The sequence below is a fragment of the Neophocaena asiaeorientalis genome, unplaced genomic scaffold, assembly GCF_003031525.2.
Source record: "Neophocaena asiaeorientalis asiaeorientalis breed wild unplaced genomic scaffold, Neophocaena_asiaeorientalis_V1.1 scaffold59, whole genome shotgun sequence".
Taxonomy (NCBI): domain Eukaryota; kingdom Metazoa; phylum Chordata; class Mammalia; order Artiodactyla; family Phocoenidae; genus Neophocaena; species Neophocaena asiaeorientalis.
This window is the reverse complement of record NW_020174268.1, coordinates 3,358,524-3,381,908: the sequence shown is the minus strand read 5'-3', so window position 1 is coordinate 3,381,908 and position 23,385 is coordinate 3,358,524. Positions and strand designations below refer to the sequence as shown.

Sequence of the window (23,385 nt, the reverse complement as noted above, 5' to 3'; positions counted from 1 at the left end):
CATTCCCGACAGGCAGGTGGAGGTCACTCCACTTTATGAAAAGTCCTTAGAAAAGGAGAGAGTTCAAGAACAGAATCTGAGCGTACAAAAGCCTATCAGATTTTCTCCACAATTGTTTTGATTCTGATTCCTATGGCCGAAGGATTAGTCTCACACAGATGATTTTCCTATTGAAAAAATTCATTCTAATTCTTTAGTTTCCATGAACTAAATACTAGTTTAAGGTTGTGAATTTTCCCTATTTGACCTGACCCTCAATTTACAAGCACAAAATAGGCCGACGGCCAGGAGTCAGGCGGTTCAGTGGGAGGATTACAGTGGATTCCAGCAACCAAGAGTGCCAGCCAGCCAAGCCAAGGCCACATGAGAGAGGCTGGGAAAGGCAGCGTGCTTAGCTCTCTAAAGGCAAACCCTAGAAGCTTGGAGCCAAGACCTGACTTGCATAGAGAAAACAAACTTGGCCATTAGAGAAGGACTTCAGGGTGGACCCGGAGGCAACAGGAAGAGTTGGGAAAGGAGCAGAGATGCTTAAAGGAAGCTCTCCACGAAGAATGCAGTTTCACTCTGTTCTCCAAGAGGTTAGCTGCCGCTGGATGTTAGCTAATCTGTGACAGATTGCACTACACAGTGAAACACTGTTTTGAAGTAAAGCTCTCCCACTCCATAAAAATAACATTTTATGGTTGGTCTTGCTAATTTTTCACCCATTTAGATCCTGCATGACAGAGAAAGTTCGCAGTGTTAAATAGCATTAAGTCCTCCGAGCTCCCTCACCTTGCAAGAAACCCTCCGACTGCTGTTAGATAGCTTACTCAAAGTTAAATATTTGTAACACAAACATGGTGACAGCGTGCCTTCCAGTTGTCTAGAATCACAGAAATCAATTTGGTTTCACCAAGAAACGAAAATGAAAAAAGCCCTACACCCTGGGGTTAGTACATTGACTTAAACGAAGTATGGCAGTGGTCCCCAACCTCTTTGGCACCAGGGACCAGTTCACGATGCCTGGCACGATGCATTTACCAAGTTCAGAAGGGAAAAGCTACAAAGGGCCAGAGGCCCGTGAGCAACAACTTCCTATTTAACAGATTTTGGCGGCAACAGGGGAATAAATGACGTGGCCTCTGCATGCCCATGAGTCACCTTCCACCCTTGTGTACGATTAGATATGTTGTCACTGCCTGGAGAGAGGAAATACTCTCTTCTCCCTCATTTGGAATTTCTGATGCTATTCTGGATAAGACTCGAGTTCCTGAATCTGGAAAACAGGCACCAAAACCATTGTTAAACTTCACTTTCTGGAGCCCAGGTTTACTTGGCAATGTGATCTAATAGGAGTCTGAGATCCACCACCATTAGGTCTGTGCTGAAGCCCCAGTTCGGCTCTTCCTAGCTGGCTATAGCCTCTGGCAAATCACGTAGCATGTTAGTGTCAGAGCCATACGAGGAACGATAAATGCCTACCGTGCAGGTGGCGAGGATCACGGGGGTCACATCAAGTGAAAAGTGATGGGCGAAGAGCTCTGCAGGTGTGGGCTGCTGCCTTTGGCTCACCTTCTGCAATTTGCTCACAGCTCAGCAATCGAGCCAGCGTGAACTATGGGTTAGGAGTAAGGACATTCCAGTCTCAAGCTCACATCCGTCACAATTAGTTTTCCATCAGCAAAGTGAGTAAACTCTCTGCCCTCACACACACCTACTCACTTATACCCATGACTAGAGAATGGAGCATTCTATCGAGAATCAGGTGTCTTAGCTCACCTTACCATGGTGATTCCTCAGCTGTGCTGCATATTGGAACCACCTAGAGAGCTTTTAACCCTCCCGATGTCCAGTCCTACCCAAGACCATATAAGTCAGAACGTCTGGGGGTGGAGTCCAGGCATCAGTATTTTTCAAAGACCCTGAGGTGACTCTACTCCACAGCGAACTTTAGGGAACCACTGTCCACCTCCCTCCTGCAGTCCCCTGAGGTTACCTTTCAACCTCTTGGTTCTAAAGTACGTCCGCCTTTGAAATGGGAATTGGGGCCCAGGACACCCAGTCTTGAGCCTCTACTGGACAGGAAGGCAAGTCTAGGCATCGGGAGTGCACAGGGCACCCCTTCCCAAACTGGGTGATCAGCAGAGTCACATAAACAGAGATTTGAAAGAAAAAACTTAAAGAGATTTCAAGATCAGATAAAATTGGTCAATTCTGGGTTCACCGAAGATAAGCGGTTTTCTTCATCGCAGGACCTCTCAGACCCTTTAAGCTGGAGTGTGATCATGAATCTGCCCGAAAGGATTGTCTTCCCCTCATGGAAACCTTCACTTTCTCAGAGCATTTCAAGGGCTGTTGTTTCCAGGAAGATTCTCCGAGAGCAGTGTTGGGAGTGGGGCAGGTGTTTTACCTCCCACCCCCGGGGGCCATTTGACAAAGCCTGGAAACACTTGCTTGTCACAGCTGGGGGTCAGGTGGCTGTTCCTGGCATCTAGTGGGCAAAGGCCAGGGATGCTGCTAAACATCCTACAACACACGCGACAGTCCTAGACAGAGCTTTCCAGCCCAGTGTCGCCAGCAGCCCAGGTGAAAAGTCCTGGCCTTGAGTGGGCTCTACTCCCGCATCCTCTCCTCCACACTATGATCTCATCAGATGATGAGAGAGCAAGAAGGACAGGAGAAAGAGGAGAAAAACAAGGAAGGAAAAAGGGAGGAAATGAAAAACAGATGATAATGAAGGCTGAGATAAGGAAGAGACAAGAGAAAAAAGAAGAAAAGGAAGCCAGATTCATAATTGCCAAAACTTGGAAGTAGACAAGAAGTCCTTCGGTAGGTGAATGGATAAACACACTGCAGTAAATTCAGACAAGGGAACAGCATTCAGCATTAAAAAGAAACGAGCTATCAAGCCATGAAAAGACATGGAGGAGACTGAAGTGCCTGCTGCTGAAAAGCCTGCCTACTGTATGATTCTAACTATATGACACTCCAGAAAAAGCAAAACCATGGGGACAGTAAAAAGATCAGTGGTTGCCGGGGGTGGGAGGCAGGGAAGGATGAACAGGCAGAGCACAAAGGAGTTCTAGGGCCGTGAATATACTCTGTAAATACTCTGGTCCATCCCATAGAATGAACCCACCCAGAGCGAACCCTAATGTGAACCGTGGCTTTGGGTGATAATGATGTGTCACTGCAGGTTCATCAGTTGTAACGAGTGCGCCCTCTGGCGGATGATGTTGATATAGCGGGGAGGCTGCGGGTTGGTGTGTGGGGTAGAGGGTATGTGGTAAATCTCTGTACTTTCTGCTCCATTTTGCCGTGAGCCCGCAAGTGCTCAAAAGAAAGAAAAATGAGAAAGAAAGCAGAGCAGCACGCGCGATTAGCGGCCCTCGCCTTCTCACGCCTTTATTGCTTCTCTGAGTTGACCAGGCCACTCGTTGTTGCTCTTGCACGGGCACCAGCTGGTGGAGGCAGGCGAGGCGACCACGGGAAGGCGGGCGATGCCGTTTGGTGGCCCAGCTCTGGGCTTCGGTGCGGCTCGGACGGGGAGCCTCAGACCCTGCGGGGCTTCTTGGGGTCTTTGTTCTTGGTCGGGATGAAGGCGTACAGCTCCTCGATGAGCAGCTCCATCCGGGCGGTGACCTCGGTCACCGTGTCGATGACCAGCTTCTGCTGGAGCTTCAGCTTGTTGTTCTCCCACAGCGCCTTGCTCTCCTGGAAAATGCGGTGCTCCTCGCGCAGCACGTGCAGCGCCCGGTTCTCCTCCTGCAGGAGCCGGTTCTCCTCGCGGAGGGCCTGCAGGTTCTGGTTCTCCTTCTGCAGCGCCTGCAGCGCCTGGCTCATCTCCCGCAGCAGCTCCAGGGACTGGCCACCGTCGGGCAGGCCCGGGCCCGCCTTGCCCGCCTCCTCCCTGGGCTGCCCCGACAGGTTGCTAGGCATCTCGTGCAGGGCCTGGAGCGTCTTGGAGTCCTCCTGCGGGGCCTGGGGGCCCTTGGGCTCCTCGAAGGGGGAGGAGAGGCCGGCGCCCTGGTCCGGCAGCAGCCCGTGGGGCGCCTCGTGGGGCGCCTCGTGGGGCGAGGGGGCCGGTTTGATCTCGGTCGAGGCCGCCTTCTCGTCCGGCTGGGCCCAGTAGGCCTTCCTCTGCTCCAGCAGCTGCTGCAGGGCCCGGTTCTCCTCCCGGAGGCGCTGCAGGGTGCTGCTCTCCTGGCCGCCGTGCACCTGCAGGTCCGGGTCCTTCTTCGCCGCCTCCAGGGACGAGGCGTTGTCCTTATGCAGCAGTGGCGAGGAGGCCCGGCCGTCCTCGCGGCCCAGTGCGGCCTGGTGCACCTCCCATAGGACCTGCAGGATCTTGCTCTCCTCGCGTAGCGTGTGGTTTTCCACGCGCAAGGACTGGTTCTCCGCGCGCAGGGACTGGTTCTCCGCGCGCAGGGACTGGTTCTCCGCGCGCAGGGACTGGTTCTCCGCGCGCAGGGACTTGTTCTCCTCCTGCCGCAGGCACTCCTTGGCCAGCCGCTTGTGGTGCAGCTTGTGGTGGAAGGACGAGGACGGGGAGAAGTAGGGGGACTGCAGGCGACAGTTCTCACTCACCCACCGCCCGTCCTGGAAGACGAATGTCTCGTCGCTGAGCTGCACGCGTGGAGGGTTGTAGTCCAGCTCCAGGTCCGCCTGGGAGGTGGGGCTTTCCATGGGGTCCAGGGGCACGGAGGGGAAGCGGTTCGGCAGGTAGGAGTGCTGGCTGACCGCCCGGCGGCTCAGCCTGGGCAGGGCGGTCCTGCCTGGCCCAGCGCGGGGTGGGGTGCAAGTTGTGGAGCCTCAGGAAGGGCTCGGCTGTACCCCTCTGCGGGAGAGAACAGGGAAGCCCAGAGTTAGAGAAGGAGCTGACGCACCCGAGGCTGGCTGACCACATGAGAGGCCGGGAGACCCCACAAGAAACTCTGTCTGGAGGGCTGGACTGGCCACAGAGGGCGCTTTTGCACTTGGCCTCTTGGGTTCCTCGCGAGGAAATGACATCGGTCCTCGTTATTCGCGGTTCTATAAAGTCCCGCGAACACACAATTCGCGACTACTGTACCATTGCTCCAAAGAGATGCACGGCGTTAGGTTCCTGCTAGCCTCTGGTCACATTTTCCTCAACCAATCAATAAATAACTTTGTCTGCTGTTGAAAGACACCTTATTTTAAATGTACTTTTGATTCATTACATTGAACTTGCGGTCAACAGCACTGTGACTCACGCGGGAAGGAAGCTTACCTAGCAGGTGTTTTCTCTGTAAGGCACATCACATCACTGCCTTCTGGTGCTTAGGACGACTAGACAGCACTGCAGCGCTATGCCTGAGGGCCATTTTAGACAGAGAAACACCAACAAAAAGCACAAGAGTGTGAAAAGTGACACTAAATGAACTGTGAAAAGGACACTTTTACAGTCTGAGAGCTGAAACAAGAAGGCGCCTCCAACTGGAAATGCGTGCATCAGGTAACTCAAATTTTCCATCATTCTGTGCATGTCTATGAATAATCATGCAAGTGAGACACGTATTGATTTTGGGGCTGCAAAGGCCACAGCAGTGAGAAGCCCGCGTACCGCAAAAAAAAAAAAAAAAAAGAATATATCATGGAGTATAAAGGCATCGATATTGGAATCAACCGTTTGAGTCCTCGCCCCATTATTTGATTAGTTACAAGAACATGGACAAATTATGTGAGCTTTAGTTACCAGGCTTTCAAATTGGGGTAACTGCACCTACTGCCTTGCCTCATAGAAATATTTTAGGATGAAAAGAGGTAATGTATGAAAGCACTAAGCACGGGTTCTGGCACACTTCTGTCACCCTAGAGGAAGAATAAACACCGTTCTCCAGCTACCGGAGCTATAGATGTGTACCCACAATTGGCATCACCCAACAGCCACTCACATTGTCCCAAATGGCAGTGCTACTGGTAAGTCCCACAGCCCCTTTAACACCAGCCAACATGGTGCTAAGCTTAAAACAGAGTCCAGCTGATAGTTTTGGAAAGGAAGGGCACCATCACAGACATATCACCGAGCAATGGGAGTTCAACGTGTGGCAGTGAAGACATCAAAGGATACCAAGGAATTCATACAGAGGAATTCATGATGGTGGCCACGCACCTCAAAACCACCACATAAAAAGAGGATCGGAGCCACAGAGCTGAAACCCAACAAACCACTATCACACTTCTCAATACAGAAGAATAAGCTGAGTGCGTTTTAAATGCACATTTTGGAGCCTTTACTTACAAGCCTCATTCACTCATCCATCTGTATTTCTAACCAGCTCCCTCCGGTGATTCTGGCTTCCGGGGGTCAGAACTGCTCTGAGCCAGGTAGAATGCAGTTTGCTCAGGTGAGGGTTACACCAGGGCTGAAGGCCAAGGGGTCGAGACTGGGGTCACACAGATGCTCATCCCGGTTCTGTTGCTGATGGGCAGCGTGGAACTAGAGAGCTCTCAACCTCTCTGAGAACCAGATTTTCACTAGTACAAAAGAGAGTCAGACTCTGTGACCTTAAAGGCACCACCTTCCAACACTGAAAGTCAGCAAATTGTACCTGTCAAATGGAAACAATAACACGTGCCCTGCTTAGTTCACAACACCGTTGTGAGGATTAAATGAGATAATGAATGCAAAAGTGTTTTTAAAACTGCCAGGTGCCACAGAAATGTAAGTGTTTTTAAAACTGCCAGGTGCCATCTTACATGTAAGAAATGTAAGGTATTGTTACCAAGAAAAGGAGATTTCGCTAATGGAGGAATTCTGAGATGAATTCAAAAAGCAGTGAACAAGTGGGATGCATCCTGGAGAAGAGATAACAATTGCAGCAATGAATTTAAATAAAAATAAGATCATGAGAGCTGCTTCTAAATACACCAAAAGCATTTCATCCAAGTACACTGCAAGGCTCTCCAAATATTAATTTCTCGTTTCTTAGGGTATTTTCAAAATTTTACAGATAGAGAAGATAGAAAACAAGTCAGGTTATTCACGTTATATATATAGGCATATATAGAGATATATAATTTGTACAGCGTATAAAGCTGGTTAGAATTCTTTAAGACCCAAAGAGCTAGATAAATAGAAGGCATGATTCTATGCTATTAACTTTCCAATAAGCACTTCATTAACTTTGTAAGGCTGTGCTTAATCTTCCAGAGAGCGAAGGTGCAGGGACATTCTGCAATCAGAACCTTATTCATTTTAAATAAATCCAGCCCCCATGGTTTTCATCTTTCTCAATGGGAGAAGCACAATGGCTCTTGTGGCTGAACCTGTGATCAGAATGAACCCCATTGTGAAGAGCCTAGACCGTTTCCTTATAAATTTAAGGTGCCTTGATCCCAGACTGGGAAGATTAGCCAAGGTCAATAAGGAGTAAATCTTGAGAGGTCCTCTTCATCCTCCAAAGATGAAGCACTAGAGGAATCCATCTCAGCAGTAATATCCTGCTCTTGAAGATGTTACTATGGAAAATGTAGTTTTAATCCATGATGTGTATACCCATCAAGAGAAAGAAAGGGAAGAAGTTTTGCGCTACTGAATTCATTTAATCTTCACAACACTGATTTAATAAGGTGTTATTATTCCCATTTTACAGATGGAGAAACTAAAACTCAGAGAAGTTAAATAACCAGCACCAGTTCACTCAGTAAGTCACAAATCCAGTTCTGGCTCCCTGAACTTATATATGTAAAGCACACATGTAGGAAATCTCCATGAATTAAGCAAAGGACTTTCACTGCTTGGGGACTTTTTATTATGGAAAATTTCAAATATACACAAAAAGAGAGAGGATAGTCTAATAAATTTCCATGTACCCAGCTTCGGCAGTTATCAAATCAAGGCCACACCTGCTTCATCTATACCTTCATCCAATTCCAGAACCACTCCCCTACCACTGGGTTATTTCAAAGCAAAGTATAGACACTGTACTGTTTTATCCATAAATACATCAATGTGCATTTTTTTTAACAAAACCACAATACCATTATCTTCCCTTTAAAATTTAACAATGATCCCTTAATATCAACAAATACTGATTCAGATTTCCCCAACTCTCTCATTTCTTTTTCTTTTTCTTTTTCTTTTTTTTTTTTGCGGTATGCGGGCCTCTCACTGCTGTGGCCTCTCCCCGTTATGGAGCACAGGCTCCGGGAGCGCAGGCTCAGCGGCCATGGCTCACCGGCCCAGCCGCTCCATGGCATGTGGGATCTTCCCGGACCGGGGCACGAACCCGTGTCCACTGCATCGGCAGGCGGACTCTCAACCACTGCGCCACCAGGGAAGCCCTCTCATTTCTTTTTTATAATTGATTTCTATCAGAAAGATAGTCTTCCTTATCCAGGTGAACAACCAAAGAGAAACCTCTGGTGCTTTATACCTGTTCATAGTATCCTTGATGGCCTTTAAATCACCCTACTCAGTCAGCTGCCTTTATTTTATATCCATATCCTGAACTGGGTACCCAAGGGATTTTCAACTATCCCCTCAACATAAAGGCACTAAATAAAAACTTAACATGTGGGTGGCGGATCCCTAGCTATATAGACAATTTGGGTATTTGGGCCCTTGTCCTTACGCATGCCATTGGGTGACCTCAGTTACATCCTCTAACCCTCTGACCTTGGTTTCCACTTCTGTATAATGAAATGTCAGTAGCATTATCTCTAATATCCTCTTGTCTAACTTCCTCTGGTCAAAGGGATCCATGTTTATAAACTGGCAACACTATGGCCCCAGCAGTCCTCTTTTATCAACCTAGCTGACATCATGTCCCCTCCCTTAAATGACCAACACTTTCCAAGCAAGTCCTGTGCTGTCTCTGTTCCGTGCCCACGCACCTAATCCAGAAAATACTGATGGGCTGATAGGTCTCCTTTACCTCCTTAACCAAGAGACCAAACGCTCCTCTTATGACTAAGTCCTTCTATCCTTCCTCTTATCCCCAGACAGGACCCAGAAGGTGGCCAAGTCCAGCACTGCCTCATGGCCTAATTTCTTAGATAAACACTTAAATACTGTAAAAATTTTAATAGTCATATATTTATTTTAATGGGTATTGGAAAAATATACCTATTTTATCAAACCCACAATCCTATGGATAGGATTAAGATGAGGCTAAAGTAGAGCGGCATCTTTTCTTTTTCTGAAAATGAGACCATCTAAGGGAAAATACTAAATATACACGATTTCAGATATACCAAGAATCATGCTTAAACTTCGGGAGGGGATTGAGGCAAGACAAATTCTTTCTTTCCCATATGTCCCTGATTCCAATCAGACCTAGCTGGACTTATTAGTCCTCCAAGGAAATCTCTTTCTTGGCCTTGTGAAAACTTCTCACCCTAATCTATTCCCACTCTAAACATTCTTGCACCAAATCACATTTATGTCAATGAATCAACTAACATTAATTTGGCATCTGTTCTCAGGGAACTTCCAATCAATTTGAAAATCAATGCATAGCAACCATTATTTCTTGGGGTAAGTGAGGGAGGTTGACGTGCAGCAAGCATTAATTCTGGCAGTACAGTATGGGGAACAGGGGACTGGACATCATAAAACTGAAAAGAGTCCTGGGTCTGTGCTGTATTAGTGCATAGCCTTTACAAAATCACTTAATTTCTCTGCCTCAGTTTCCATATCTAGAAAATGTGGATGCTAGCATGATTCAGAGCCACCCCCTATGTTTGTGCAGGCTATACAATGCCCAGCTCTAGAGGGTGCCATTCACAACTGGTGTTGCAGTGCACAACCTGTGCGACCATCCACAGCAGTTTTACTAATATCTGCCCTATTTATTTCAGACACTTTGTTGTAGAGTTCAAAAATAAAAGGAGAATATGTGACATCTTCTTTGTTTATAGAGAGCTACAGACATGCAAGAATGGTTACTGTGAATTCAGAAGAGAAATTGCTTAGCATTTCCTTCTATTGTATACAGCAAGGAAAAGGAAGTAACACTGAATGACTATTATGTGATGATATGCTAACTGATTTCCATAGTCATAAGTAATATCTTACTGAAAAGAGCTACCATGGTTCCACCAAAGATCACATAGCCAGCAAGGGTTTAAAACCAGGATATCTGACTCCAAACGGCAGGCTCATTCTAGCTCTTCATAATGCCCAGATATTTTATTTTGCATGTGTGTTGATATCATTCCTTTGCAGTGATTCTCATACGTCTTGTCCCATCTTGTCCCCAGATGAATAAATTGTAATTATCTGAGCACAGTGACCCATCCCTTACTTTTTTTTGACATCCCTAGTCCTGGAAGTTAGAACAACACATTTCACATACACTGGAGGTGTAATGAGTCCTTGCCAATGCACTAATCAACCAAAGTGCACTGAAAGGTAAGGAGGAGATATCAGATTCAACTACACAAAACTGTTAACATTATACTATTTTGGGCCCTCAAAAGTGGTGATTTTGTTTACCTTAATATTTTTAGTCTATTTAGGAAAGCCGTATCCACATTTTTAAACTGCAGAGCTTTTACATCATGGGGTTTTCCCCATGTCCATCTACACAGTCCCTAAAGGAAGCTGTCCTCTGCACACAAGCATGCTGGTGGTCCACACTGTCATCTTGAACCTATAATCCAATGAGGCTAGAGGTCTTAAATTCCCAGTAGCTTTGGGCTTAAAAGTACCATCTTTGACTGCTCTTGTGAAAGTCGCTTAACTTCTCTGAATGTCACCTCTAAAATGAACCCCCATGTAGCTGCTCTGCCCTGTTCCTGGTGGTGGTGTGAGATGCTAAGAAAGTGGTCGGTAAGCTATCATAAAGACCAAACAGGGGCTTCCCGGGTGGCCCAGTGGTTAAGACTCCTCACTTCCAATGCAGGGGGCGCGGGTTCGATCCCTGCTCGGGGAATTAACATCCCACATGCCGCGGAGCCAAAAATTTTTTAAAAAGACCAAACAGATGGCCAGCTCTACTAGTAAAGCCTAAACATTCCTGGCCCAAAATACTATAGCAAATGCTGATGTATTTCTTTACAAAAGGACTTTGCAAAAAGTGAGCATCTGATAAGCAAACCCTCGAGGTAAACATCCCAGGCCCCCTTAGCCAATGTTTGAAGCCAGCTCCTTCTTGGTGGGTCTCCTCAACCAGTGGTATCACTGGGTTGGTTTCATGGGCTAAACTAATCTGTCCTTGATGTCGTTGAGCCCCACCAAGAGGTCTGGGCCAAGAAAAAGCTCCTGGAACACCCCCGAAAGTTCTCTTCAGCCTAGGAGGCGGAGTCTACAGCAGCCTGATTCAAGCCCCCAAAGAAGCCTGGCCTGGTTTCCCCGTGAAGGAAAGGACGGTCTCTTCCTTGAACTGTGGGAAACACCCTCACATGTGGATGCAGACCCAGTAGGTGGGAGAGGAAGAGGGGGGCTTCCTCATGAAAGAACGGGATATGAGAAAGGATGCAGGAGGGGAAGACAAATGGCCATGGCGCTCATCACACCTCGCATCTGGCTTTGTTAGGAAGGTGACCAAGAGACTCTGCCCTCAGGGGCAATGTGCTCCCACTTGTGACCTAAGTAAGAGGCATTAGTGCTGAGGATCCAGGAAGGGCCCTGGGCACCAACATCTCCCTCATCGGTGCCTGAATCCCACCTATGGTTGGGAATCCGTCCTTAACATCAGGCCTGGCATCTCCTTTTTTTGTGGGCCTCTCATTGTCACAGCCTCTCCCGTTGCGGAGCACAGGCTCCAGACACGCAGGCTCAGTAGTTGTGGCTCACGGGCCTAGTTGCTCCGCGGCATGGGGGATCTTCCCAGACCAGGGCTCGAACCCGTGTCCCCTGCATTAGCAGGCAGACTCTCAACCACTGCATCTCCTTTTTAAATGCATTTGGTCCTAGAAGGAAAATGCATGAAATCACCAACTATGTGCTTCTGTCAGATCACCAGCCTTGTGCGTGGCAAGTGGAGACCGTGGAGGAGGAAAAGCCAGTGAAAGGGCGGGCAGGGCAAAGGCAAAGGAGAGGTGATAAGACCAAAGTCTCTCTCTGATGCTAAGGGGTGTCTAAGGACCAGGACTCTGAGTGGGACCTTCTGGGCTGGAATTTCTGGGGCTGCTGGCCTCCCATCTAAATAGTTCGGCAACAGGGCTAGACAATGACTAGCCAGTTTAGCTGACATGCGCTGAGGTTCTCTCCACTCCTGGAGAAGTACGGCTACCACAGACCAGAAGAGACGTCCAAATGCTCCCAGCAGACATCAAGCCTGTTGACCAAGTTTTTTAAAGCCCTATTTTGCCAGCATTACTGAGGGTTACGGTCAGAGAACATTCAACCATCTGGGGTTACTTTTCAAACATGTGAAGCTGAGAGGCCCAGGATGCTGGAAGGAAAAGCCAGACGCGCCACTAATTTTCAGACCAGGTTGACAAGGCTGAGTGTCTCATTATCATAGTTTTAAATTAACTCCGTTCCTGAGCACCATGAGAAAGTCAATGTTGGTTTTAAGAAATGCGAACAGATAAGAGGCTAATTCACAGGTCAGTGTGACTGATTTTGGTAGAATCATAACACTGACAGCAAAGAGGATGAAGATGTCATCTGTCATGTGTCTGGTAGTTCCCGCTAATTGTTTAACACACAGTCTTCTGAAATCTTCCTCCTGACACTTATTCAAATTGGTAGAGATACAGGCATTGTTGGTGGATTCCATAGCTTCTGAAGAACAAACCCAAACAAAGGGGACTGAGAAAAGGCAACAGCAGGGATGAGGGGGGCCCTGGAGGGTGCTGTGGGAGCTCATTCTGACCTGGTATAGATCCTTCATTAGTGATCTCACAGGAAACAGTGCCTTTATGAAACTCACAGATAGCGCTCACTGGGGAAATGGGAATGCTGGTGAGAACTGAATCATTATGCACAAAAGGAACCAGGAGGGCAGAGAGCTTGGGCAGGAAGTAACATTGATGGCTGGCGAGTTAATGTGCTGGAGGGAAATAGATCAGAAAACACAAATGTTTAATGTGAGGAAGAAAAACTGGAAATCGATAAGACCTGAAAAGACCTAAGGGTGAAACACAAATAGTGAACCATAGGCATGTACAATGTAAATGAGAAGCGCCAGGCATGACTGGGAGCTGGGAGGCCAGAGGTACTTTCTGGAGACACAGAGCTGCTGCTGCAATCCCCTTCCCAAATGAATGGGCTCAGCCTCAAAACGAAACAGGATGTGGCAGATACATGCAGGGAGCTCACGGTAGGCGGCGAAGATGGGCGGAGAAGAGGCACCATCTCTTAAGAGCAAGGGAAGAAGCAGGTGGCATGTGCCCAGCTTGCGGCATAGCAGAGGAAGTGGGCACTGACCTGGCTTCAAGCCTTTAACTCCAGCTCTGACATTACTAGTGGGCTTCCTAGGGTTCCCAGTTCCCGTTCCTCTACAATCTCTCCCTCGCGCTGCATGGCCCAATGCCACCACATGATCAAATCAGGGCTCAATCTCCCTTCCTCCCCTCGTTTTTTGTTTTGTTTTGTTTTTGTTTGTTTGTTTGGCCACACCATGCAGCATGCGGGATCTTAGTTCCCCGACCAGGGATCGAACCTGTGCCCCCTGCAGTGGACGTGCAGAGTCTTAACCACTGGACCGCCAGAGAAGTCCTCATTTGGGGAGGTCCAGTCAGCACACTGGTCCCTCTCACAGCTCTAGTGATGGCCCAGTTCCGATCATCTAAACTTATAGATGCCCCCTTCACCCCAAGCACCAGCCTAGAGTACCCTGCCAGGTGTCTGGAACCTGCCACAGGACTTGTGCCCCCTTGGCAGGTATACCCATGAGACACATCTGCCCATGTGCCCAGGCAGCAGGTGTCCTCTAATTTCATGCTCTCCAAGATCCCAGGATGCCCACTGGCGATCAATCCTGTTCCTACACGTCCCTAGACAGAGCTTTCAGATAGTTACCTCTGCATTGGATTCCTCCACTCTACATTTCAGCCCCTCTGGTTGCACCACCATGATCTTACAACAGGGCCTTGGGTGACTCTGGAGAAGCAAGGCTGCCCCCTTTGTGACACAGCAGTAGGAACAATCCAATCAGGAGGACCCCTCCCAGGAAACAGCTGCTTAGCAGGAGGAGAACTGAGAATCTCCAGCCTGTCACCCGTTCATTGGCCTCCATTCTGAACCCCCCCAGGCCCACCCCTCTTACACTCTCTCTGTCTTTGGTATACAGCAGGCCTTCATTCTCCTGACCCCTCCGCATGACCCTGTACCCCTCAGCCCACATCCTAGGTTCATGGATTCAGTCGTATGCTTTTGACTGCAAGTCTCAGTTCTAATTCTGCCCCCATAAATCCAGAGTAGTTGTACAACAGCAAGCACCAAAAGATCTAATTTTGAGAAGATTGGCTTATTTCCGAGAGTCACAGAAACTTTAAGTGGTAGGGCTGGAAGGTCTTCCCAGATCACCTAACCCACCCCGCTCATTCAAGGGATGAGAAACCAAGACGCTGAGTGACTAAGTGGCCTCCCCCAGGTACACAGCTGGCTGGCGGCTGACCTAGAACTAGAATCTGAGGCCCTGACTACTCTGCTCCTTCTATGACATCCTGCTAGAGTTTTGACAGAGGAGGGCTATTCTCGCTAAAATGGAGAGGTTGCATCCTTCTGTGATTATCCCTACCTGAGGTAGAACCACACTGATTGGAATTACTAGGCTTTCAGATCTGGTATCTCTTTTTCTTGTAAAATTTGGCCTCAAGTGCTGTGGAAAAGAGGAAATAAGTAGATTTCTGCTTCCCAGCCCATCCTCTGGACCTCAACTTCTCACCTGAAAAACAGAGGACTTTTTACTAGTCACTTATCCCCTCTTATTAATTATGTACGTTATGAAAATCTGAGTCTGAAAGAATGTGAAGATGATATCTGATACGATGCTTTATCAGTCTCTGAACAGAAATTAAGACAGGTATTACAGTTGATGGAAAAGCTTTCTGAAAGTGTGTGGAGCAGAGATACCGATACCTACTACCTTTTCTAAAATTATTATTTCTATCTCAAGTAAAAAGCCATACCAATGTTAGGTGCGAGGTATAGGTCCTATGCAGAAGTTGGTCACCAAAACACTCAGAACATTCCAGGGGTGACATCACAAAACACTATGATGTTTTTCAAGGCTCATGGTCTCTCTCTGAGCATCACAGGTGGGAATGAGGTATCTGATGGTCAGCAAGAGCTCACCCTGGTTGTGTCCACATGGCCGGTCAAGGTCGGTGTGACACACAATAGCCCAAACACGGGCCCCCTGTTTGGTCATCCTGGCTGACATTAACATCCCCACTGCCAGGCTGGGCCGAGACCCCTATCCTCTCTCCACGGGTGGCATCTTCTACTTGGATTACTCAAGAAGGAAGAAAGCCGGACCAAGAGAAAGAATGTAGTCTGAGATGTTTTTTGATACCAATCTATTCTTCAGTTCTCTGACACCAACTGGATGTCCTATACTTCAATTCTGACACACCCTACCTGGAGGTGGTGCCAGATTCCACAAGTTAAAGGGCTCAGTCCCACAAAACTGCTCCCACTTCAGATGTCAGTCACAAGTCTTGGGCCACCAGTACTCCTAACTAACCAGCTATAAATCAGAGGCTCGCAGTTTTGATGATTTGCTAGAAGAGCTCAAAGAACTCAGGAAAACTCTTTACTTACAAATACAGGTTTTGGGTTTTGTTTTTTTTTTTTTTCAATGAAACATACAGCTCAGGAACAGCCAAATGGAAAAGATGCTTAAGCCAAGGTATGAGGGGAGAGGGAGGCAGAGCTTCCATACCCAACAGGGCACACCACCCTCCCTGCATCTTCACGTGCTCCCCAACGCGGACGCTCTCCAAACCCTGTCGTTTAGAGGTTTTTATGGAGGTTTCATTATATGGTCATGAATGATTATTTCATTGGCCTTTGGTGATCGAATAATAAAAGATACATCTATCACTCAAGAAATCCCAAGGGTTTTAAGTTACTCTGTGCCAGGAACTGGGAACAAAGACCAAACATATATTTTTATTAGACCACATGTAGAAACTGCTGACACCTGGGCTTCACGAAAGGGACAGCCTAGTCCCCTGGCCTCAATTCTGTCAAATCATTTGCCTCTAGAGGCTGTCAGTGGGAGCCCTCCTATGTACCTTAAGTCTCCCATTAGGCGGGGAACTCCAACCCCACACTATTATACCACATGCAGGGAAAGAAGTGGTGGACCAGGGTAGAGTCACTGTAACAACCCACCGGAAACTCCCGCACCCAAGTTACATGCAAGCCTCGCTTTAAGAAAATCCAATGTACAAAAAAAGCAAGGACACACATATGCGAAAACCAAGAAAGTAATTAATCACATTATCAAAGAATTTCTCATTTTCAATGGGAACTTCTCCTAGGGTTTCTTTTTTAATTTTTATTTTATTTCTTAATTGTGGTTACAAACACATAACATTAAATTTTCCATCTTAGGGACTTCCCTGGTGGTGCAGTGGTTAAGAATCCGCCTGCCAATGCAGGGGACACGCGTTCGAGCCCCGGTCCAGGAAGATCCCACATGCCACGGAGCAACTAAGCCCATGTGCCACAACTACTGAGCCCACATGCCACAACTACTGAAGCCCACGTGCCTAGAGCCCGTGCTCTGCAACAAGAGAAGCCACCGCAATGAGAAACCTGCGCACCACAATGAAGAGTAGCCCCTGCTCGCCGCAACTAGAGAAAGCCCACACGCAGCAACAAGAGCCAATGCAGTCACAAATAAGTAAATAAATAAATAAATTTATTAAAAAAAAAATTTTTTTTTTTCCATCTTAAACATTTTCGAGTATACAGTCCAGGAGTGTCAAGTACATCCACATTGCTGTGCAATGGATCTCTAGAACTTTTTCATCTTGCAAAACTGAAACTCTATGACCACTAAACACTACCTCCTCTCCCACCTACCCCCCAGCCCTGGGAAACCACCTTTCCACTTGCTATTTCTATGATTTTGACCTCTTTAGATACCTCATATGAGTGGAATCATATGGTATTTGTCCTTTTGTGACTGGCTTAATTTAGCATCACGTCCTCAAAAAACCTCCATTTGGGGGCATGTGACAGGGTCTCCTTTTTCTAAGCTGCATAATATTTCTTTGTGTTTATATACCACACATTTTATTTCTTTATCCATTCATTCATTGATGAACACTGGGTTGCTTCCACCTCTTGACTACTGTGAATAATGCTGCAATGAACATAAGTGTGCAAAGATCTCTTTGAGATCCTGCTTTTAATTCTTTTGGATATATACACAGAAGTAGGATTGCTGGATCATATGTAGTTTTATGTTTAATTTTTTGAGGAACCTCTATACTGCTTTCCACACCAGCTGTACCATCATTTCCACCAACAGTGCACAAGGGTTCCCACTTTCCCACATCCTCATTGACACTTGTTTTCTCTTTCTCCGAGTGTTTCTATAAGTGATTAACTCCCACACTGCCTGAAAACACAATTCGGTTTTTCCTTAAACACACACCTCATGGAAGCACCGGCACATGCACCTCTGAGGCTGAGCTGGGAAGACTAAACAGAGCGGGAAGTGGCTGTATTCATTTCCTAGGGCTGCGCAAAGGACCATGAACCGAATGGCTTAAAACAACAGAAATGCATTGTGTCCCAGTTCTGGAGGCTGGAGGTCCAAAATCAAGGTATTGGCAAGACCAGGCTCCCTCGAAAACCTGTAGGGGAGAACCTTCCTCGCCTCTCCCTGAGCGTCTGAAGGCTGCTGGCAGTCCTTGGCCTGCCCTGATTGCACTGCAATGCTTCAGTCTGTGCCTATGGCATCAGATGGCGCTCTCCCCATGGGTCTGTATCTGTTCTCGTCTTAAGAGGGCACCAGTCATATGGGACTAAGGCCCACCCTACTGTTGTATAACCTCATCTTAACTAATTACATCTGCAATGACCCTCTTTCCAAATAAGATTACATTCAGAGGTACTGGGGGTTCTGCCTTCAACATATCATTTTGGGGGGACACAATTCAACCCATAACATAACCTAATATTAACCAAATATATAATAAACACCAGCACTGTGCTAGGTACTTTATGTTATCTTCACTTAATCAGAGTCACTGGCAAATATGCAGATCCTACCACCCTTGGGATACAGCCCACCCTTGGGGTCCCTAAGCCCATCACCCTGGCCCACCTCCAGCAAGTTCAGTTGATTCCCTTTTTTTCCACCTCTAGTGCCAAGGAACACAAGCTCTGCCCTGTAAGGCTCCCCATGAACAAAGGAACCTGCTAGTAAGCCTGATGTATTTTATTACTATTACACATATTATATATTATTCATATTTATTATCATTTCCATTCTATTATTTTGCCTGCTGTTAGACCCCCTTCCTTCTCCATAGTTTTGACCATCTGTCCCCTAGTTTGCTCCGGGGTGAGAAAATCCTTACCCCAATTCTGCCCTGAGGCCATATCTGGAGAAAGAAACAGACCACCCATTTAAGTTACTCAGTGGTTTGCTAGTATGACCCCCAAATCAGACCATGATATCAGGGGAGCTCATGGTACAGTTCACTCCTAGAAAGGAAGTCCTGCTACTGGATGATCATGGAGACTCCCTGGGTCCAGACCATGGTGCAAATCACCAAAGACAGCTGCTGATAGATTTGGATATAGGGTAAGCGAGAAAGGACCTAGGGCACTACTTCCCTCCTTCCTCACCTCTGCCATAGTCCTTTGCCTTTTCTCTGCAGAGGCCTGGCTCCAGGGCAAGGGGCAGCCACCAGATCTGTGGCTGACAGCGACGGCCCTCACAGCACGCAGGTGACTCATTATCCACGCCATCTGGTCAAAGGCCCCCCCCACCTCATCCTAGGAGGGGGAGTGCTGAGAGAAGGAAACAAAGCAAATAGGCACACGGACTGGCCTGCCACATTGGCATGAAAAGAACTTCTTTTACTGAACCCAAAGGAAAGGCACCGATAAGAATAAATGAGGCTGCAGATAGCAAGGTCACGGACACTGGCCACAGAAGCCCTGTGTGCAAATCTGCGGGTCCAGAAATAGTTATTTACCATGTGTCTTAGTCAGCTCCGTCTGCTATAACATCCACAGACTGGATGGCCTAACAACTGACTTTTATTTCTCGTAGTTCTAAAGGCTGGGAAGTTCAAAATCAAGGTGCTGGCAGATTTGGTTCCTCATGAGGCCCGTTTCCAGGTTTGCAGATGGCCACCCTCTCACTGTGTCGTTACACAAGAGAGAAAGACACAGAAAGAGAAAGAGACAGAGAGAGAGAGACAGAGAGAGACAGAGTGTGTGTGTGTGTGTGTTCTAGTCTCTCTTTCTTTTTTATAAGGACACTAATCCCATCCTTAAGACTTCATCCAAACGTAATTACCTTCCAAAGGCCAAAGCTCCGATACCATCACACTGTGTTTTAGGGCTACACAATATGCATTTTGGAGGGACACAAACGTTCAGTCCATATCACTATGTGACCTGGGCAAGTTACCCCAGCTCTCAGACGCTCAGTTTACTCATCTCCAAAATAAGGAAATGACATCTAATTTGAGATCACATACGTAAAGAAGCCGACAGTAAGCTCTCAATAATCATTGTTTTGGTGCCTTCGGACATGCTCCCTTTGACCTAAAGTCTCAAGCAGCTGACACACAACTGGTGCTGCTGTTAAAACAGCTTCATACTACAGCTTGGCTGAGGGCTTGTTTGTTTGCTTGTTTGTTTGCTTTGCCTTTTTTTTTTTTGTGTGGTACGTGGGCCTCTCACTGTTGCGGCCCCTCCCGTTGCGGAGCACAGGCTCCGGATGCGCAGGCTCAGCGGCCATGGCTCATGGGCCCAGCCGCTCCGCGACATGTGGGATCTTCCCGGACCGGGGCATGAACCCGTGTCCCCTGCATCGGCAGGTGGACTCTCAACCACTGCGCCACCAGGGAAGCCCTGCCTTTTGTTTTTAAGAGAAGAGCATTTTGAACTGGGAATCCTGGTACCGGCTCCTGCAGTTGCCCATCACTTGGGTCTCTTCCTCCTCAGCAGGACACACACATCTGTAACCCAGTACTGAAAAACTTCCTTGAGATTGTACCCCAAATGTTATTACTCAGATTAACACCGTCATCAATCACCCACGTTCCATGAGCTTCCACACTTGGTGGGTACTGCACAGAGCGCAGAGGTAGACGTGCCTCGTGGCTTTCTAATCTAAACAGACAGGTAGAACAGAGACAAAGGAAAGGGCAAGCACGCATCCGAGCCTCTCCCCGCTTTCCATGTCTGCAGCTTGTCTGGTGATGAATCACACGGGGAAATTCAACAAGCAATAGGGTCCATCAGAGAGCACGGGCCCCTTGCCCTTCCCCAGAGAGCCACAGAAACTGCAGCTCTTGGTCCAGGAGTCAGAGGTGGGCATGGGGCATATGTTCTGACTTTTCTCTCCTTGTCATTTGCGGAGAAGGGGATGGGGGGTTGCGTGGGTGTAGTAGATTATCATGATGGCTGTCCTCTCCAAATTGCATGACATGTTTGGGAAGGTTTGTTATTTTTGCTACATAGGGCAGAGGGCAGCTCTACTCTGGAGCCAGAGGAGCAGCCCGAGCCCAGCCAGGCTTCGGGCCAAGCTGCTCTTGGGACAGGCTAGGAGCTCTCACCTTCTGAGGAAGCAGGAGGCAACGGCCAGGAAGAGCAAGAGAGCAGCAGATGAGTCTGTCAGGCAAAAAAATACAGATCAACTGTTGGAAAAAGTCTGGGCGGGAAGGAAGTAGAAAAATACAATGTCTGCTCTCAGAGGTGGCTGGCTGAGGTGAACAGCTGTTGTTGAATCACTCACATTTGTGGGAATACTGAAGGAACCAACGGAAGGGGCAGGTGTTGGAAAGCAGGGCAACTGACACACCCAGGTTCCAGAGATAACAGGACAGCAAATCATTCTTGGTGATCACCCGGATACCAAAACCAGACAAAGATACTACAAAAGAAGAAAATTACAGACCAATATCACTGATGAATACAGATGAACAAATCCTCAACAAAATACTAACAAACAGAATCCAACAACATATTAAAAGGATCATACACCATGATCAAGTGGAGTTTATCCCAGGGATGCAAGGATTCTTCAATATACGCAAATCAATCCATGTGATACACCATATTAACAAATTGAAGAATAAAAATATGATCGTCTCAATAGATGCAGAAAAAGCTTTTGACAAAATTCAACACCCATTTATGATAAAAACTCTCTAGAAAGTGGGCATTGAGGGAAACTACATCAACATAATAAAGTCCATATATGACAAACCCACAGCAAACATCATTCTCAATGGTGAGAAACTGAAAGCATTTCCTCTAAGATCAGGAACAAGACAAGGATGTCCACTCTCATCACTATTATTCAACATAGTTTTGGAAGTCCTAGCCATGGCAATCAGAGAAGAAAAAGCAATAAAGGAATACAAATTGGAAAAGAAGAAGTAAAACTGTCACTGTTTGCAGATGACATGATACTATACACAGAAAATCCTAAAGATGCCACCAGAAAACTACTAGAGCTAATCAATGAATTTGGTAAAGTTGCAGGACATAAAATTAATGCGCAGAAATCTCTTGCATTCCTATACACTAATGATGAAAGATCAGAAAGAGAAATTAAGGAAACAATCCCATTCACTATTGCAACAAAAAGAATAAAATACCTAGGAATAAACCTACCTAAGGAGGTAAAAGACCTGTACTCAGAAAACTGTAAGACACTCATGAAAGAAATCAAAGATGACCCAAACAGATGGAGAGATGATCTTGGATGCATTACTGGGCATATACCCAGAGAAAACCATAATTCAAAAAGACACATGCACCCAAATGTTCATTGCAGCACTATTTACAATACCCAGGTCATGGAAGCAACCTAAATGCCCATCTACAGACGAATGGATAAAGAAGATGTGGTACACATATACAATGGAATATTACTCAGCCATAAAAAGGAACGAAATTGGGTCATTTGTAGAGATGCGGGTGGACCTAGAGACTGTCATACAGAGTGACGTAAATCAGAAGGAGAAAAACAAATATCGTATATTAATGCATATATGTGGAATCTAGAAAAATAGTAAAGATGAACTGGTTTGCAAGGCAGAAATAGAGACACAGATGTAGAGAACAAATGTATGGACACCAAGTGGGGAAGTGGGGGGTGTTGGTGTGATGAATTGGGAGATTGGGATTGACATATATACACTAATATGTGTAAAATAGGTAATAAGAACCTGCTGTATAACACAGGGAACTCTACTTCAATTCGCTGTACAGTAGAAACCAACAAACACTGTAAAACAACTATACGCCAATAAAAATAATTAATTAATTAATTTTTAAAAAATCCTTCTTGGTGAAGTCAGAAAGGCGACCATGTGCAGGGCTGGTCCCCACAGGTAACATCGAAGCTTGGGGGTCTCGAGGGCTGCATACCATCCTTGCAAACTTCCCTTCTGAATCTGGAAGCCATTAGAAGTCCCCCCAAAGTTCAGACTTTTTCCTAATACTAGTTAATTTGTTCACTCCATCCAAGAGTGAGGCTGTATCAAAAGACATCCCACGGAAAAGACTATCAGTCTCTAAGAAATTCTCTTTTTTTTTGGAAAAAGTCAAAAGAGGTAAACTGCCTGGTCTCCGGCCCCATCCCGAAACAAAACTTGACCTTGGTCGCAGGCAGGCAGATGTCCTGGGAGCGGATGCTTCCAAATGAAGAGGTGGGCGGTCCCACTCCACTTCCAACCAGGAGGGGTGAAACTGAAGGCTTTCTTTATTAGCACAACTCTAATCGTGATGTATGTGATTCTGTACATTTCAGTCTAAGCAAAATTTTTTTTCCATCATTTCAACTTTAATTTATTCTTTTTTTTTTCTACATCTTTATTGGGGTATAATTGCTTTACAATGGTGTGTTAGTTTCTGCTTTATAACAAAGTGAATCAGTTATACATATACATATGTCCCCATATCTCTTCCGTCTTGCGTCTCCCTCCCTCCCACCCTCCCTATCCCACCCCTCCAGGCGGTCACAAAGCACGGAGCTGATCTCCCTGTGCTATGCAGCTGTGCTTATTTGCACTCCTGATCTTGAGAGACCCCAACTTCTTTTAATTATTTCTCTTTGCCTGAGCTAGTTAAGGCACGTTTTTTTTTGTTTTTTGTTGTTGGTTTTTTTTGCGGTACGCGGGCCTCTCCCGCCGCGGAGCACAGGCTCCGGACGCGCAAGCCCAGCGGCCGTGGCTCACGGGACCAGCCGCTTCGCAGCATGTGGGATCCTCCCGGACCAAGGCACGAACCCCTGTCCCCTGCATCGGCAGGGGGGCGGGCACACACAG

The 23,385-nt window shown here is 46.9% G+C and overlaps 1 protein-coding gene across 1 annotated transcript; it reads right to left on the bottom strand.

Moving 5' to 3' along the window:
• Positions 1-3,534: 3,534 nt before the first annotated feature.
• CBY2 (chibby family member 2) lies at positions 3,535-13,975 on the bottom strand. Its single transcript, XM_024755313.1, is given in 4 exon segments — positions 3,535-4,333; positions 4,394-4,752; positions 4,754-4,819; positions 13,922-13,975. Coding segments are annotated over 4 exon segments (1,278 nt in total).
• Positions 13,976-23,385: the final 9,410 nt, after the last annotated feature.